The sequence below is a fragment of the Protopterus annectens genome, chromosome 4.part0, assembly GCF_019279795.1.
Source record: "Protopterus annectens isolate FY-2018-M chromosome 4.part0, PAN1.0, whole genome shotgun sequence".
Classification (NCBI taxonomy): domain Eukaryota; kingdom Metazoa; phylum Chordata; order Ceratodontiformes; family Protopteridae; genus Protopterus; species Protopterus annectens.
In genome coordinates, this window is record NC_056733.1 from 351,381,232 (window position 1) to 351,401,009 (window position 19,778).

Consider the following 19,778-nt stretch of genomic DNA (forward strand, 5'->3'; position numbering starts at 1 on the left):
ACCTGTTTTGAGGAGACCTTGAAGATGGTGATGTCTTTCTTGCGTTAGTGCTGTCAGCTACCACGACATACTTCCTTTCTCTCGCTTTTATCCGGGGGGGGGTCTATGGTCTTCCTCCACTGAGCCAGATATTAAGAATGTTATTCTCGTGAATTCAATTTAATATGGTTCTGGGTCTTCTGCCTAAAGGATGGTGATGATTCCAGTACATTGGACATGCTTGGGAGAAAGGTATTTTCCTTTTCATGACTTTGTCCTCTTAGCTGTCTTACTCACCTGTTCCAGTGTTTCCAACACAGTAAGTAAGCCAGGTGTTGACCAAATTTCCAGAAGGCCAGATTTGCCTTGTCTTGCAAGGATGAAAAGGCTGTTTCCATGATGATTTACAAGTCAGATACTTATCAAAAGTGACTCATGAAAAACTGTTTTGGCAAAGTTTGTAATATCTGTACTTATTGTATTATTCTATGAGGTACAACAACCTAAGAGGTAGGTGTATAATAAATGTGTTTGTGTAAGGGGGGATGGGATGTGGGGGCTTTGCCTGCCACATAAAATGAGATTAAAAGCTTCTCCAAATCACCATCATGTCTGTAAGTCTGGATTAGACTTTCTCTGCTTAGCTGGCTGTTAAAGAGTACAGCAGTGCATGCATAACAAAATGCCAGCATAGCTAGCTAGAGTTTTGTAAAGAATTCAATGTCATTTGTATATCAAACTGATTTGTACAGATGCTTGTGCTGAAAATGTATTTGTAAAGCTGCTTGTGTTAGAAATGTACCAACAGTGGGTCCTGCTGGACAGAAAAGAACACCTGTATGTCAGACTGTATTGTAACTGTTGAAATGAATATACTGTAACAGAGGTTATTGGAAGAGAAGATGTTAATCTCTGTCCAGCTAACTTTGAAAACATAGTCTGAAATTAAATTACTTGCTTTAGGCCATAGAGAGTGTATCTTACAGTTCTGACTGCAGCCAGAGATGAAACGTCTGTGAAAACCAGGACTAGGAATCCTACTGTATTGTCCTTAGGGGAGAACTAATTGCTACTCTGGAATGGTGGAAGTTTTGAAATGGTTTTATAGCTTCCAGATGTTGTAACACATCTCAGCAAAGCTCGGTGTGTATGGTAACACCTTTGTGCTACATTCTGGTTCACTTTCTAGTAAAGGGGGTTGTGTGGGAACCAGACTCAGACGACCAGATGTATGTGATGTCATTCTGTAATCCAGCACCAAAATGATGGTTTAATACTGGATGAGACAGAAGTCTCAGGGCAGTCTGCTTTTAAAACCTGACCTAGATGGCAGACCACTCACCCACTTCATCTTGTCCTGCTTTGGTAAGTAACCAGAAAACAGTAATTCTTTAGATCAGTCAGGAACATATAGTGAGATTAGTTAAGTATGTTTTTTCTGTATCTGTGTGAATCTGTCCATCTGTGTTATTTTTAATATTTCCAGTGACTGAAATTCTGGTGTTTATTGTAAACAGATATTTAGTATTTTTGTGTTCTTTTATTTATTAAATATGTTTAAAATGTTAATTGTGGCTGGTCTTTTAGACACTATGTTAACCTTTCAGAGTACTTATATTTATTTGGTGACACTGTGGCTGTTCCTGAAAGCCTTGCTGCATTGGTCAAACACTACCATTTCTATTAGTATTAATTCCACTCAGTATAACTGGGTACCCTTGTAACAGCCTTAAAGTAGCTGGCTGGTGGTCGTGAATCTACCTTATAGTCTGGGCAGAGGGGGGCATAGCTGGTAGACCTGTGCCTGCTTTTTCCCAGGTGCATGTGTATGTGAAAATCAACTCTCAAAGAGTGTGCGTATCAGCTACTCGGAGTAGGGGCACAGAGCACTGGTTTCACAGAGCGGGTGGTGGAGGACTTGGTTTGGAAAACACAGCTGTGGTCAGTGTGTGGTCTTATTTGGGGCCTGGTGAGAGAGGGAGAGCTAGAGAGACAGAAACGCACACCCAGCATGGGAGTGTGTTCCCTATCTGCTCTTAAGGGAAACGGCATTTGGTGCAGAGATCTGCACCTGGAAATACTGTGTGTATCCATTTTTGTTCCAAGTGAATGCCCCTCACCGGTGTCCATGGTGAGGACTGAGACTACTTGATTACTGGCCCAGAGATGGGATGTCACAGTGGGCGTCTACCATCATGGCCAAATTTGTCTCTCCTGTGCTGAAAGACCTGTTCCAACAGAGGCCATGACTGAAGGCACACACTTGTTACATGGTAGTGATTTCCATGCATGGCAGGGAGATTCTGCTGATGCACAGGGACCTTAATCCTCTCCGGAGCTATATCTAGTAGCAGCTTTAAAGTGTCTTGGCTGGAGAATTTTCTGTCTTCTTGAATGTATGGAGTGTTTTGTGGGCCTTCTCTTCACCATGAGACATTCTTTGACAGCTCTGGACAGGCCTTCTCTATCATCACAACTGCCCTTGCTGAGCTGCATTTTAGTATTTAGTCTCATAGAGAAATTGTTACCCAGTGGAGTGTTAGTTTAAAATTGCCACACTTTAGAGCAGAGGAGTCCACCCATGGGCAGGCCTCCTTATGCTGACCAAATGTTTTTGCTGGGGCATATGCAATCCCACCTCAAAAGTGAACCACTAAGCAGTGGGCTAGTTTTTTTTTTTATTTCTTCTTGATTCAATCATTGCTACAAAGAGGTGAAGAGAAGGGGGGATTTGGCCCACTTTGGATCTCTGAATTTTTTTTAAAGATCTCTTAGGAATGTGAAGGTATTTTTCATTCTGATCCATCTGTTTTTCAATTGGGTCATTGAATAGAAAGTGTCTACTGTCATATTACTATCTCAAAGCCCTAAGACTTTGCTTTGACCCAGAGGCACCGTTCTATCATCTCATCAGTACCCAAGGCTATCGCTGAAGTTGGCTGTAGTGGTGACATAGGTCTCATCCAGTTTACATTTCTGAATAACTGTCAGTTTGTTGGCCCCTCTTAGGACTCGTATACAGTATCTTTTGGGTATGGATATCATCTGTAAGAAGTTATTCTGGCTAATGATGCCTGCAAAACCAACAATTTTTCTGGTACACTTTCACCTAGGAGTCTACAGTAGCTGCACTGTTATTTTAATTACAGATCTTGCCATAAATATCTGAATTGATGGATTTATCCCACCAATCTGAATGGTGGGACTGCCAGCTGAGATAGGAAAATCAAGCAATTGTAGGGCATCTCAACAGCAGGAGATGTGCTCTTTTACTCTTTTTTCTAGGGTGTAGGGGTGAATCTAGCAGTGTAATTCTGATCAGGGTATTTTCCTGCATGGAGATAACATCCCTAGATGCAGCTGACATTCTTGGGAGAGAACAGTGTCACTGCAAACATGCTGTAACACTGCATGCATGTTAACTAATGTGCTATGGTTCCACCAAAGGAACAGTGTTTGCAAGTGAGACAATTTGAAGGCTAGTGTGTTCACTACTAGAAACAATAGAACAATACTGCTCTCCTGAGATTCTACTGCCACCAGGAGCCCAGAAGACAGAGGGCTGTGCATGTCAACTGAATGATGAGAAAGGCACTGTAGCCCTCTTCTGTTCTCCTTGATTCCCCATCTACTCACCAAGCCCTGGCAACCAAAAGGTCTTGGTTTTGAGTTCTTCAGAGGTTGGCTTCTTATAATATCATACTGACATGACCAAAAAAAAAAGATACCACAAAATCCGAGGTTCACAGTTTAATTTACCGAAACATAATGTCCCAATAAATCAAAGGAAACCAAGAAGCAAAATTCATCTTTTATGGAAAAAGAAAACATACCTCTCAAATAACCAAATGTTGCATACCACTTCAGTCAACTGCTGCAAGGTTTAGTAACAGCACTGAGCAGTGTACAACAGTTGCTTCATCAGCATAGTGTGTAACTGCACAAACCTTTTATATGCTGTAACTCCTTGTTCGTAAATATAATGGAACAAAGTATGGCTGTATATAAGATTGGTACAAGTTTTCTATAAATGCGGAGCCCTGTGGCTGACATAGTTCACAAGTAAATCAGTCTTCATGACAAATCTTAATGTTTGTGCTATAGACTGCTAACAGATCATACCCCTGGCTAAATGTTCTGAGAATGTACACTGGAGTATGTACCAGCTATTCTCAAGTGAGAGCTAACAGCAGATGGATTATAATTACTTTGTTGTACTTCTCCAGTCTACCATTTACAGCCTTCAGAACTATGAGGGATTGTTGAACTTATTGTTTTAAAGTGCAGAATCATATTATTATAGCTGGTAGAAGAAAATGAGACTGACATTTTCTTCAAAGGACATAATACAGATTCTTGAGACATTTGTGTTCCATTACCTTGCTTCTTCAGGCTGTTTCCTTTCAACTATCAATTCACTACCTGCTTTATTAAACAAAGGTAGCGTGCAAGCTTTTGTTCTTTTTTGCTGAAATGATGTGAATTTATCCAAGTTGGTAATACTCTAATAAAACAGTGATGCTATACTGATATCTGCAATATCTGAAAGTTGTGACAATTCCAGCATTTAGTTTGCTTCTTATCTATTTATTTAGGGGGGATATTGCTTAGATTTCTTATACAAACAGTTTTTAAAGATTGAGGAATGTGCGTGTGTGTTGCCAGTCTATGAATGTTGGTGGATAAATGGTAAGTAACCATTTGATATTTCAAGACTCATTAGTGTGATTTCTGTAATAGCGAGACAAAATAAGCAAAAATAAGGATTTACATATGCTAAGTCAGAGACTGCCATTTCACGGAGTACTCTCTTTTCTAAGAGATATGGTGGTCTCAAAGTTGATATATTATATGTATGTGTATATATATATATATATATATATATATATATATATATATATATATATATATATATTCAGGAAGTATGGGGGGCTTGACCCACAAATTGGGGAGGAGTGCAGGGAGACTTGCTCCCCTGCAAAAAGCAACTTTAAAGGTGAACAGCAATGTTTGACATTTTCTGTTCTCTTTTATTTTCATAGCTATTTTTCATAATTATTGTCTCACATTTATGAGTTCTGGATAACCCTTGGGTGGTTGGCAAGTGCAAAGTTAGTGAACTGTGATAGTAGCATATGGTGGGAAACTGTACCAAATGCCTTAGAAAGATCTATCTAAGAATATGGTAGAGACTATTTTCCCATTATCACAAGCTCTGTTAACAGTATCCAGGAAAGAAATAAAGGCAGTTGGAGTGTTGTGGCCAGGTCTGAAACCATGTTGTGTAGAGGACAGAAGGTGGTTATGAAGAAGACAGTACATCAGCTGAAAGTGAATGCACTTTTCTAAGACCTAAGAGATAAGGGACAGGATAGTGATAGGTCAAAAGGTGGAGATTTCTTTGGTTTTTATCCCCCTTTGTGAAGGGGAAGAATGTAGGCTTTCTTCCATAATTTGGGCACACAAGATTCTTGAATGAATCTGTTAATTAGGATACTTATAGCAGCAGCAATCTTTAGAAATGCTGGGGTAAATTGTTATATGCATTAGAGCATGGTTTGAGCTTAAACAGTAGTCTTTTAATAGTTGTGGTAGAAATGGGGTTGACAGTAAAATTAGGGGTAGAATAGGGGTTGGGTTCAGGGGTGGATGCGGTGCTTGTAGAGATGGGGAAGGTGGGAGAGGTTTTTGGTGGAGCAGTGTCACTTATACTGTCTCTGCCATGAGGAAAGCTAGCAGTAATGCTGGCTATTGAGTATATAGAGAAAGAGTTAGATAGGCAATTTTATGGGGAGGTTTGTCAGAGTGCGGATAAAGACTGATTTTTGTGCCATGGTTCATGAGTGATGAGATAGAATTCCAGAATTTTTTTTTTTTTTTTTTTTTATGGTTAGACTGCAGTTTTGTGAATTAAGATTTTTTTGTCTTTATGCACTAGCTTTTTTACCCGATTATGGAGCTGTTTAAAGTGTATCAGAGTATCCTGTTCTTTGTTTGATATTGTTTCCATGTTTTATCTGCAAGGTACATCAGAATTTTAGTGGGCTTGGTCAGCCAAGGAGCATAGTTAGTTTTGATCCTTTTCATGCGGAATGGTGCAAGGCTATTTAATGTGTCCATGAATGTAGTACTTAATCTGCAGAATTGTATATTGGGAGTGTTTTCAGTATGTGCCAATTAATATTTGTGAGGATATCAGTAAAGATTAGAGGGCTGAAGGCAGTTAGGTTCCTTATCTGCTTGTACTGGTGTTGATTTTGGAGGGCTGACGGGGAGCGATGGATAAAGGCAGGGAGGTGGTCATTAACTGTGTCTGGATTAGTGCCTGCTTCAGATACTTTACTGGGGCAGGAGATGAGAATCCAGTCTAGGGTGGATCCTGTGGTGTTATCCTTGTATGGTATGGTAGGGATGTTTATGAGCTGAGTAAAATTAAATAGGTTAATACTGGAGGTATGGGAGTTGACATTCAAGTTTAGCCATTTGATATTTACGTCGTCTAGGATAACAGTTTCATTTTGAATGTTAATAGAGATCCAGGCAAGAATTTCTTCTAGTAAAGGGATATTGTTTCCAGGGGGTATGTAGAGAGCTATTATACAAAGATTTTTGGAGTTGTTGATCTTTAGGAGATCAATGCTAATTTCAACATTTGTGAATTATGGAATGGGATTTGTTTAGGGTACTATGTTGGGTGAGATAGGGAAGATTAGTGCTTTTCCACCTCCTTTTTTGTTGGGCCTATCAGATCTTATAGTTTGAAAGCCAGGGGGGAGAAATTCAGTGTCTTTAATATAGGGTTTTAAACAGTTCTTGGTGATGGCAATGATGTATGGTTGATTATGGGCAATCCATGCGTGTAAATAGGTTCATAGGTGTTTACTAGGCTAATGACCACAAGGGCCTTTTTAAGCCTAGCCATGCATCCCAAATGTCTGACAAGTTCTGGTACCCTTGATAAGTGTAAGCAGGGGTTTGGGAGATGAAACATTTACAAGCAGGGGCCTGGGAGACAAATCATTCACAGGTTGCCTGTGTCCACTACAGACATAGATGCTAAACCAGGGACATATTTTCTGTTCCCCATCCAACTATTCAAGTTGCACTTGAATTAGGATAGGGAGGGACTCTACTTCATATGGATGGGAGCATGTTTCCTACACAGGGTAGTCTCTGGGATATATACCTGTCTCTCCAGCAGGTCCTATGTATATCACAGGCAAGGTAATTCTGGTGCTGTTTGTTTTGTGGATATGCAGGAGGTCCATCAGGGTGGGGTTTGACAATGCCCTGTATGCCAAGCATACATCTCCCCTCAACAGCCTGTAGTGTCCCTAAGTCCCTGACTACTAGGTCAGGTCTAAGGGATGTGTTGTCAATATGATAGTTACCAGGGGTGGATGACTTCCCAAAGGATACTATTATGCATTTCTTGGCATTTAGTTTTAGTCCATGGCTCTGACACCAGTTGTTTGCCTGTGTCAGCCCCTCCTGGAAAACATTTGTGTCAGTGTGGGATTCAATGATAGCTCCTAATTTGCAATCATCTGCAAATTTAGCCAGTCAGAGACCACTGACATTGGCCTTGACTTCAGAGAAGCAAATTCCAAAAAGGAGCAGTCTGATCCCCGAGGGACTCCACTTGTGACTGGCCTCTCTGTAGAGGTGAACTCCCTAGTTCTAACTTCCTGGGTCATGCCTGTGAGCCATTTGGCTATCCACCGGGTGACATACGAGTTTGCACCTAACTTCTTGAGTTTGTCAACAATGCCTGAGTAGTGTATTGTGTCAAATGCCTTGGCCAGGTCAAGGTAGGTAGTGTGAAGAACCACTTTTCCCTCACCCACTGCTTTTGTTACCTTCTCAAAGTCGTCCACCAGGTTGAGTAGGCATGATCTGCCCTTGACGAAACCAAACTGGGTTGGGTCCAGTGTCTGGAGGTTTACTATATCTCTAGTGATCATTTCCATGATAACTCCTTCAATGGCTTTACATACAAGACCAGTGAGACTTATGGGTCTGTAGTTTCCAGGGTCTGTAGATGGTCCACCTTTGTGCAGAAGGATGACTGTTGCTGTTCTCCATTCATGAGGCATGAAGCCTTTTTGAAGACTTCAATTGAACAGTAATTCCAGAGGCCCTGATAGCCATGTTTCATACTATTTAGAAGGCATCCTGGGATATTGTCTGGGCCCACAGATGCAGTGTTCTTGGCCTTAGAACATTAAGGACCTGTTCTCTAGTGATAGTAGGGGGAGTTATATTTGATGGTATTTCCTGAGGAAAGGTTGAAAAGGAGAGAAGGGTAAAGTTGGAGCTGAATTTATCAGCTAGGGGGTTTGCTACATCTTCTGCCTCATTATAGGTAGCTCCATTTACAATGAGCTCTACACACAATTGTGTATTGCCTTTGAGGTTGTGGACATAGCTAAAGAATGCCTTGTGGTTGTCCTTGGCCTGGGAGGCCAAACTTACCTCAAAGTTGGCTTTGGTAGACTTTATATGTCCTCTTGAGTTGTTGATTTAGTTTAATGGGAGTGCTTTTATCCTGCTAGGTGTTGCACTTCCTAATATTTGCCATGAGTTTCTTCCTTCTGTTATACACCCTAATGACTTTGTGCTTCCAGCAGGGTGGCTGTTTTTTTTTAAGTTAGTTTTGTACTTCTTCCTTGTGGGTACAGCTGCCTCTATGTAGCTGTTAACATGCTTGCACAGGGTTTCTGTGAACAGTTCTGCATAGGCAGCAATATTCACCAAACCCCTGTACAAGCATGTAAATTGGAGATTTTGTTGTGAATACTTCGAATGCCTCATAGCAAGAGGTTCTCCAGTTTGATCCTTGGCTGGGGTTCCTTCTGTGTGTAGTCTGCATTTCCTCCCTGTGGTCGCGTGGGTTTCCTCCGGGTGCTCTGGTTTCCTCCCACATCCCAAAGACATGCTGTAGGTGGATTGAACACTCTACATTGTCCTTAGGTGTGAGCGTGCGCGTGTGTGTGCCTTCTGTGGAAGGTTGGATGCTGGGCTGGCAACTCGACACTGTAAAACTCCACTGCCAATCATGAGTGGACAGGTGATCTGCTGTGGCGACCCATAACTGGGAAAAGCCGAAAGAAGAAGTTGTGAATACTTTGAATATTTATAGCTACCATGTAAATGGATTTGTGAGAGTTAGTTCCAAATGGAGGTGTGGACATATTAGTTGTAGTGAGGCTTGGGTTGGGGTGTTTATCTCCTGATAAAGGCAAAGTGGTGAAATTAAATATACAAGTTAAAGGCTCTTGTTTTGTGGGAGATTTGGAGTCGTGTTGTTGAAAGGATTTGGTAGTGTGGCTTGTGGGAGTTATGAGGATCTTGTTTATGGTAGGGGTGATTTTTAGCTTCTATTGGAAGACAGTATTTATTTGATAAAGGTTAGGAGATATATATGTATAGCTTGTAAGGTATGTAGAAAGTGAGGTAGAGGTGGTGGAATAATGAGGTGAAAATGAAATGAGGTTCAAGGCAGTGAGATGTGGTAGTTGACAGTGGAGTATGGAGAGAAGTGACAGGTTATGAAAGTGTATTCTGGGTGATTGCATTGTTAGATATGTAGGACAAGGGGATATGAAAAAGTGTGTGAGAGAGTAGTAAAGAGGGGTAGAATTGTGTGGGTATGAAAGTAATAGGTGGATGTTTAGGTAAGTGTGTGTGGAAAGTAGCATATTGTTATTGAAGACCTTTGAAGTAGGTGCGTGGTGTATTAGTGAGTTTGGAAGGCTGAGGAAAGGATGCAGAATGAGTTTGAGTGGGAGTGGAAATAGGAGAGGTGTTTGGAAATGTTGAGGGGAAAAAACTGATGGACAAAAAACAGTTGTACTTTAATGGAAGAAAAGTTAAGACCAGAATCAAAGATGTGTGACAAATACTCCTAAGATACTAGGATCTGGAGCAATAAAAATATCTGTCCTTCTTGTGGTAGACCAAAGGGAGAAATGTTTACAAATTTGTTATATGATATGTCTTTCTTGTGCCAGGTCACTAGGCAGAAGTAAGGATCTGGACCACCCTTCCAAGGTATGAAGGGCCCCTGCCCATCACTAGATTTGGAGAAAACAAGCAACTAATTCAAGGGAATGCAAGTCCAGCTGAGGTATTTCCAAACAGGTTAGACTGCAGACTCTTGGAAAGCTTTAAGAAATATAGGCCTGGTAAAGAGATGAGACCAAAGCAAACTGAACCACACTTGTCAGAGCCAAAAAGAGAGACCAGGATAATCACTTTGGCTGTTCAATTCTTAACCCTCTCTAGAATCTTGGGGAAATGGGCAGAAAAGCATACAGGAGTGGTAGAGGCTAGTTTTACTGAAGTGCATTGCTGGGGTATTCTCCCAAATGTGGAGAAAGGGAAAAGGCGATTCCACATTTGTTGTTGGTTGGGGACATGATCAAGGCTTCCCAAAGTGACAGAACAGAGCCAAAGCAACTTACTGGCTGACTTGTGAGGCATCAGAGGATAATATCTGAGAAAATGTGGTATGGAGTTTACTTGTCCTGTCAATAGAGGCAATGAAAAGGTGGTTCAGTGCAATGGTCTACTCCCATAGTCACATGGATTCCTGACACACAGAACAGGAATGAGGTTCCTCGTGCTTCTTTATTTACCAAACTACCATGGCACCAGAGGGAAGGGACTCTTGAAAGGCCTGAAAGGTGGTCCTCATTATCCTAATGTTATTTGTCAATTGGCCTCCTTGGAAGACTATGTGTCTTGGAGAGTCTGCTCCAAATAATGTCTCCCCCCTCACCCTAAAGCTTCCATGGTCATAGGCACCTGGGGACTAGAGGCTTGAAAGGGTATACCCAGAGAGGTTGAAAGCAAGAGAGAAAGGTTACATTCCTCAGTTTATCACAAGAGATGCTCCTTGCACTTTTCAGATATCCTCATGTGACACTGCAACAGGTCTAAAAACTGATCACACTGAACTATGAAGATTCTGTGATGCACCATCATGGGATAGCTGCAGTGTGTCACCATAAAAAAAGTTTAAAATGCTATCAGAACTAGTGCTCTGGAGCAAACAGCCACTAAAAGAGAATCATTCTGAATCAGTTGCATTACAGATGATTGGATGAAGGAAATCCTGTGTTTTATTAGGAAGGCCATGCAAACCAGCACAAGCTATGAAAGTGATTGACTAAGTGGGTGTCAGTTGTGATTTTGCATATTTTTTCTGCTTTGTCCAGGGACTGGAACAGCTGAAGAAGTACATCCCAGTTGACAATGAAAATTGTCCACTCTTAAGGCTGACAGGAGTCAGTTATCCAGGTAAGAAATGATCTTGGAGCCCTGCAGCCTAATATCAGTCACCATTCCAGACATGCATTTAGAGAATACTCTGGAATGTCCAAAATTTAAAATGACTGTTACCTACATGGAAGCAAAAGAACCTTCTGAACTCCTTGGCAATCTTGCCGTGCAGGTACACATCGAGGACTAAAGTGCACATCCAGTCTCTTCTGGAAAGGAAGAGAAGGATATACTGCACCACAACCATAAGAAAGGGCGCTTTCAGTTTGTACTGATTTAGGCTGCTTATACTGAGAAATGGTCTGAGGTCTTTGATCTTTTTAGGAACTAAGAACCCCTGAGTAAATGTTTTGCACTTTCTGTTTTTATGGTAACTCATGGATGACTTTTTGTGATGAGCTTCTGTGCCTGTAGTTTTGCCACTGTCTTTTGATAGGGTGGAACACATGGGATCTGAGGAAACTGTTACACTGGTGGAGGTACAAAAGGACTGTAATAGCCTCTGGATATTATGCCCCTTATCAACCTGCTGTGTGTGATGGTTAACCACTTGGTCAGGCAGTGGGACAAAATATTCCTTACAGCCTTCAGAGATGGGCAAGTCAAAAAAGGCCTTAGAGGGACAGAAGGCTGTGCACCCAAAGGACTGGTACCCCTACTTACTGCACTGCAAACCTGCCCCTTCCTCTGGATAGATGACCATTCTTGTAGCTACCTCATCCTTTGTCGTCACCTTTGGTTTAGGCACGCCCAAGAGTCTAATTCTGAAGGTTCTGGTAAGAGTCACATAGGATGAGGTAGCTTTCAGGTTGGTCATCTATCCAGAAGGATGCATTGCAACAATAAAACAACCATGAAGGTGCAATAGGGCCAAATCACTTTAACAACAGACTGTGACACTGGCTTGCTCACTTTTTCTTAATAAGGTATCTAAAAACAAACATATTTGACCTGAACACATAACAGATTATTTCTCATATAAAAGGCAGCAAATTTATGGAAAAAAACATGGCAGTATAACTATGCACTTTTCTGGAGTAAAATTATCTACAATGATGTTGCTGTCATAGAAACAAAATAAAAAACCTATCCTGCAGGAAGGGAGTGCGGTAATCAGTATATAATCACTTGCAGTGGTAGAAAAGGTGACTTGTTTGGCCATAGTCTTTTGACAATACTTGATGTGGGGAATAAGTTAATGACAATGAATTCAACAAAAGCAGTCATTTAGTGTTTCACTACCAACAACTTAACATTTAAAATGTAAAGATGACAGGTGAAAATACAAAAACGTGCAAGGTTAAAATGGTTACAGGAAAAAGAAAAAAATGTAAAAACTCCAAGAAACAGGTTACTGCATCTTGCTGGATAACATCATACTCTTTTCACATTTTATTTCTGTTAGAAACACAACTCATACCTTTAGATTTTTGGGTTGCTGCCTCAATTCCATCACATGCTTCCTATGAAGTTCTCTTTCTCTGCGCTTGTTATACTCTAACTGGTTCTCCAACTCTGTCTGGTGCTGCAGGCGTATCAGCTCCATACGTAACTTTTGTAGTGCTTGCAGCTGTCTATATTCAAGCTCCCGCGTCGACTCATCATGCCTGATCAGCATGGCATGCTCCATCTCCTTTTGTGCCTTCTTTTTATTCAGCTCCTGTTTAAGGAAAGATGACTGTTAAATCACAGAGCAACCAAAAGAATATACTTTACTCCATTGCAATTAATCTGCTAAAGCATTTTAAGAACTATGCCCTTGTTATTGGTATGTATGGTGCAATCAAGAAATTTCTAAACAGATTTGTAAAATGTCACAAACTATGAATAATTCATCAATCACAAATGTTAAAAATAAAATGTGAGTGGCAAATCCGTTCAAAAGAGAATTAAATTTCCAATGATGTGATGTCATTACTTAAGTGATTTATGTAGTTTCTTCATTATAGTGCACTTCATTTGCATGATGGCAGAAGTTAATAAGCCCATCTGGTCTACTTTTTGCATACATTTAACATTATAACCTGTCCAACCTAACAATCCCCTGCATCTGTTCTTCACCTGTTCCACACCTTCTTGAATATCTCTGTAGATTCCTTCTACACCAGCAATTCTACTAGTTCATTCCATTGACTTTCTGTAAAGAATTACTTTCAAAAATCCAGTAAGAAGCTAATCTCTATAATCTGATGCCTGTGTCCCCTCCTTCCCCCTTTGCCCTTTCTCTTCTTTATAATGTCTTCAAACTTTCCTGACTTGATCATGTGCACCAATATGTTCCCTGTGTCTTCTGGTCTTAAGATGAAAGAACTCCAGCCACTCTAATCTCTGGTCACATCCCTTATCTTCCATCCCCTGTGGGTTTCTTCCAGCAATCTAACAACCTTTTCCTTGCATGGTCTACACAAATGCATACATTACTCATGGTGTGATCCAATTAGTGTCCTGCAGAATGGAAACATTCTCTCTCTGTTTTGTAACCTAGCCCCATGAGCAGAAATCTAAGCATTCTGTTTGCCATTGCCACTGCCATGTCACTCTGCTCCTAGTGGAACAATCCACATGAACAAAGATCCTGTTTTCTAGTTCTGCTGCCATCAGTGTGATCCCCTCCCCCCAAGCTAATAATTCATACTAGGGCTGTTGTGGCATAAGTATGGTATTTTACATTTTCCAGTGAAATTAACTGCCACCTTTCTGCACTTCCAACTCCTTCAGTATACTCTTCCCCTCATCTAGTGTGATCCTGTATCTGTGTTACCAGCAAAGAGTGTGATCCTGTTTTTTACTCACGAAAAAATGTCTGAGACAAGCATGGTGATGACAGCTACACCTAGAACAGGCCCCTGCGGTACTCAACCAGTCACTTTCCTAATTCCTCACATTGTCCCTCTCACCATGACCTTTTCTGTTCTACCTTTCAGTCCATCCCTTCAAGTTTCCTTATCAAACTCCTGTATAACACCAAGTCAAAGCTCATGCTGAAGACAGTTAAACCATCTCTACTGGCATTCCCTATCAAATTCATCTATACTGATATGTAATAAATTTGACTGAGAGAGACACGTATTTTTACAGTGAAAGAAAATGAAACTTAAATACTTACCATAATGATAGATCTGTGTTGTCTGTTTCCATTCTTCCTCAACCAGTAGGTTATCAGAACCATCTAGGATCCGACTTTGACGACTTCAAGACTTTGGATCCAAGGCTCAGGCTCCTCCACTTAGCCATAATCCCCTATAGCTAGTAAGTTACCTCAGATCGAGTTTACCCATACTCTACAACAAAATTGTTAGGGCATCATATTAAAACCAAACACATCACAGATATAGCAATGCTTCTTGACCTACAGATTGATGAGTACATGAGCAAGCCATAGCTCCCTACAGAAATGTTGGAAATCAAAATGCTGAGTGCCACCAAGTCTAGAAAAAGGCTGAAAACCCAGGAAAAGAGTGAATCTTAAAGATTGCAGTTCTCCTTTAAACTTCCTTTTTACAAGGGGGCAAGCCACCCCAAACTTGTATCTATCAGCAGATAAGTGTACGCATGAGGTTTGGAGATTAAACACTTACAAGCAGTGGCCTGAGAGATGAAACATTTACAGGCTACCTGTGTTTATTAGAGACATAGGTTCCAAACCAGGGATGAATTTCTTGTTTCCCATCCAATTGCCCAAGTTACACTTGAATCAGGTTAGGGAGGAACTCTGCTTCACATGGATGGGGAGCCTGTTCCAGAGAAGGGGTAGTCTGCAAGATAAATACCAGTCTTTCTAGCAGGTCCTATTTACATAATAGGCAATACTTAAGTCTTCAGAATGGGTAAGTCTGGTGCTGTTTGTTTTGCAGATATGCAGGAGGTCCGTCATGGTGAGGTCAAACAACGCCTTGCATGCAAGGCATAGATCTCCCCTCAACATCCTCTAGGAGGAATAATACACGGATATGGCTTTCAGGCAGTCAGCACAGAACAAGTTACTTACTCATTGTATTATTTTAATAAGGAACCTCTCTGGACATTACAGTTGTTGGATGTGCCTGGTTAAGCACATACCAATGGGGGTACTGTACTCAATGACATGTATACAGTTAAACAATGAGGTCCTTGGAATGAGATGCCATAACTTGGTTTATAAGTTGCACAACATAGAATGATTTTCTCACTACAGTACACAAGTGATGGTCAAAGGCTAGATTACCATCTATTTGTGTCCACAAGTCCCTGACTACTGGGTCGACTCTTAGGAGTGCATTGTTAATATGACAGTTACTAAGGGTGGTTGACCTCCCAAAGGATACTATTATGCATGTCTTGGCATTCAGTTTTAGTCCACGACTCTGATACAAGTTATTTGTGTGTGTCATCCCTTCCAGCAGATCAACAGTCTTGGTGATGGATGCTCCTAATTTACAATTGTCTGAAAATTTTGTTAGCCAGAAGCCCTTGACATTGCCTTGACTTCTGAGAAGTAAATGGCAAAAAGAAGCAGTCTCAGGACCGATCCCTGAGGGATTTGGCTTGTGTCTAGCCTCTTTGTAGAGGTGGAATCCCCAATTCTAAACTCTTGGGTCCTGTCTGTGAGTCAGCTGGCTATCTACTGGGTTACATAAGGGCTTATACCTAACCTCTTGGGTTTATCAACAATGCTTGAGTGGGGTATTGTTGCAAATGTTTTTGCCAGGTCAAAGTAGGCAGTGTGAACCATTCAGCCTTCATTCATTGCTTTGGTGACCTTCTCAAAGAAGTCCAGCAGGTTGAGTAAGCATGATCTGCCCTTGATGAAAAGAAACTGGGCAGGGTCAACTGTCTGGAGGTTTCCTATGTCATTACTGAGCATCTCCATGTTAATTCTTTCCATGGCTTTGCAGAGGAGACTAAACCATTCTGTCTTTGTGTTTCAGGACTCTCAGGAACTCTCAGTGTGGTCACTCCAGAAACAAGGGAAATAGATAACTGGAAGGGGAATGTGGGAGGGAAGTGCAGGAAGGCCAGAAGCAGAGAACACAGCTCTATCATTATGGAAAGTACACACCGTTCATATCTGACGTCTCTTCTGTCCGTTTCTCTTTGGATGGGACAGAGTCCTCAGCTACCATACAACCTTGGGGGGTTTCATGAAAGGATACTCTGGAGGACAGATGAATCAAAGAAAGCTCCAGCCCTGGACAGTAAATCCAATTTGTAGTGAGATACAAAGGTATGGACATCAGACCATGTAGCTGCAGCACAAATGTCATTGAGAGGTATTCCAGAGAAGAAGGCAGTAGATGTAGCCACTGATCTAGTAGAATGAGCCTTAGGAGGCTTAGAAAATTATAGACCCTTCTCCTTATATACATGTGAAATACATTCTGATAACCAGCAAGAAAGAGTTATTTTAGACACTCGTTTACACAATTTGGCTGAGGAAAAGGAAACAATTTGTCAGTATTTTTAAACTTCTTAGTGCAATGCAGATAAAATCAAAGTTGACAGTGCATATCCAGAAGGTGTAACATGTATTCTCCTTTGTTGGCAAATCATGGGAAGAAAACAGCAAGGTGGACAGATGGGTTAAGTGATTATGCAGAAGCCATCTTAGGGAGGAAGGATGGATTTGTACTCAAAGAAACTCCGTCCTTATTGGAAAAACAAATAAAGGGGTTTACAGGAAAGGGCGTGACATTCCGATATCCTCCTTAAAGAAGTGACTACCACCAAAAATAAAGTTTTCCAAGCTAGGTATTTTAAGTCAACCATACCTACTAGTTCAAAAGGGGGTCTCATTAAGACAAGTAGAAGAATTGTAATATCCCAAGGAGGAACAAGATCCCTAAGGGGGTGGGGGGCACACAGAAGGAAAGTAACCCTTAAGAAGGCCTTAATCGAAGTGAAGCAATGGGTGAATGATTTTCCCCAATGTGACAACTGGAAATGGCTGCTAACTGTACCTTGATAGTAGTGTAGCTAACCCTACTGTGGAAGAGAGATGCCAGGAAGTCTAAGATCGCTGGGAATGGAGCTGAAAAAATATCCAATCCAAATTCCTAATTGAAGCTCAAGTTGAAAATCTTTTCCATTTACTCTTATAAATCTTCCTGGGAGGAGGTTCTGTGGAGAGTTAAATATCTGAACGACTTGAGATGAAAGCCTTGACTGTCTATCACTAAAACTGGAGAAACCATATGGTCAATTTGAGGGCTTCTATGCCTGGGTAAGGATTACCTGAGGTGTGAGATAAAAGATCTGGAGCAGGGTCCAGCATCCAAGGAGGGTGAATCAGATGAGACCAGACGAAGGGAAACCAAACCTGTCAAGGCCAGAAGGGAGCAATGAGAATCACCATAGCCTTGCTCTACTCTGCTTTCAGCAGAAACCTTGGGATGAGAAGAGTGGGGGAGATGGTTATAAAGGAGACCAGGGGGCCAAGTGTTCCTCTTCTTGGGGAATTAGTGAAAAGCACCTGCTGCATTTGGTTTTGGAGGGGAAGGCAAAGAGGTCACATCACAGTCAGCCCCAGCAGCTAAAAATCTGATCCACCACTACTGAACTGATGGATTGAAGGACTGCTCGTGGCAGAGGAGGAGTGACCTGCTCAACTTATCTGCTAGAACAATGGACCTCCCCATTATGTGTGTAGGTATCAGAAAACAGTGAGACGACATAACCCATTGCCAAACCCTCATGCCTCTCTAAATAATGGGTAAGAGCATGTTCTTCTGTTTGTTGATGTACCAAACTGCTAACATATTGTCCATCTGAAAGGAGATCACATCCCTGGGAAGGGAGTATAGGAAGGCCTACAACACTAGAAGAACTGCCCTCATTTCCAGGATATTGATGTGAAGACTGCCCTCTGAAGGAGATATTGTGTCTTGGACAGTCTTCCTCAAAAAATGTCTCCCCCAACCCTAGCTGAGAAACGTCCACAGTCATTGTGACCTGGGGAGAGGGAAGAAAAAAGGGTAAACCCGGAGATGCAATAGGAGATTCCTGCCACCAGTGAATATGAGTTTTGCAAATTCTCTAGAGGGACAATGGAAAGCTCATGGGTTGACATCTCACTGACTACTGCACTGCGAGAGTCCACTGGAAAACTATAATATGAAATCTGTCTAGGGGAACTAGGATAATGGTGGCTGCCATCGAGCCAAGTGACACAAATTTAACCTTGTTGGGAGCTTGCGACAGAGTGTGCTGTCACTGCCTGTTGCTGAAGTGGGAGAATTTTGGAACCTGGTATTCTAGCTATCTGTAACTTGGTATCCATGTGTGTTCCAATGAACTTTATGGCTTGATCAGGTAGAAGTTTAGACTTTGCTGTGTTTACAGCTCTTCCTAGTTGTGAGATGAGAAAGAAAGGGAATGGTGCTGAGCTCTAGTTATAATCTTCAGCACCCAAGTATCTCAAGTGATGGATGTCCAGGACATGGGGTGCAGGGATAAGCACCTCCTCGACTGCTTCCAGAGTGCAGCAGTCAGGGCAACCTTTAGGAGCGCGGAAAAGGCCATCAGAGATTGGACCCTGAAAACCTTGGTTATGCAGATAATTTTTGCCGAGGGGCGACACCCACCATTACTGTTCCCCAGTCTGCCTTGTGGTGGGTCTGTCATCAGAAGTGTCCTGAGCAAAACCTTGAGATATGCAGAACTACAGTATCTTCCCCCTCTTTTTGTTTCTAGAGAAGGTCCTTTGGGGGGTAGAAAACTGAATCCCCATGAAAGATAAGGTTTCTCCATTTTGCTCACTTCTGAATAGCAACTATTACCTTTGGGCCGAACAGGGTGTATCCACCATGGGAGGAATTGATACAGGACATTTAAAAGTGCTCCATAAAGTCACACAGGTGCATTCAGGCATGCCATCTAACAATTATGCCGGTGGCCTCACCTCCCAAAGTGCCCTTTGTCACATTTGAAATAATGCTCACAGACACATTCAATAGAAATTGAAGGGTGGGTAACTGCATGTTGACAGACTTTTCATCTAGAGATAGGGACCCTGACATGGATTTGTAAAGTTCCTTGGTCAAATCCCTCTGGAAGCATGTAATATGAGTGAAATAGTTCAGTGCCCTGAGTGTAAAGGCCACTGAAGCAGAAATCTGCCTCACAAAGCTGTCCAATGCCCTGGACACTCTCTGTCAGGGGGATGGGCAGTGGAGCTTTCCTCTGCTAGCTCCTTTTTGGTGGCCACTGCCACTACAATGTAATCCAATGACTGACCCTTACTCAAAAAGGGGTGATCCTTAGGGGATACAAAAAACTTCTCCAGCTTCTGTGGAATAGGACTGGCTAAATCCAGTTCCCTGCATGCTTATTTGGAGATCAAATCCACCATCTCATCTGCAGGATGGACCACTCAAGAGGCAGACGGGCCAGAACCAAAAGCCTCAAGAAATGCTAACTCCTCAAAAAAGAAAGAAAGAAAAAAGAAAGAAATACTGACTCCTCCCTGGGGGGCTTTGGAGGACAATCCCCGTTTCTGTCCGAGTAGTTCCAGGATTTTCCAGGATTTTCCTGAATGA

The 19,778-nt window shown here is 41.7% G+C and overlaps 1 protein-coding gene across 3 annotated transcripts in view; it reads right to left on the reverse strand.

The window, feature by feature from the left end:
• The window catches only part of TAOK3 (TAO kinase 3), a 2,060,965-nt gene that overhangs the window by 192,765 nt on the left and 1,848,422 nt on the right, over window positions 1-19,778 (reverse strand). For all 3 annotated transcript variants that reach the window (XM_044068327.1, XM_044068326.1, XM_044068325.1), the window contains one exon: window positions 12,686-12,925. In XM_044068327.1, the coding sequence (XP_043924262.1) occupies window positions 12,686-12,925 (240 nt within the window). The remainder of the gene's footprint in view (window positions 1-12,685; window positions 12,926-19,778) is intronic.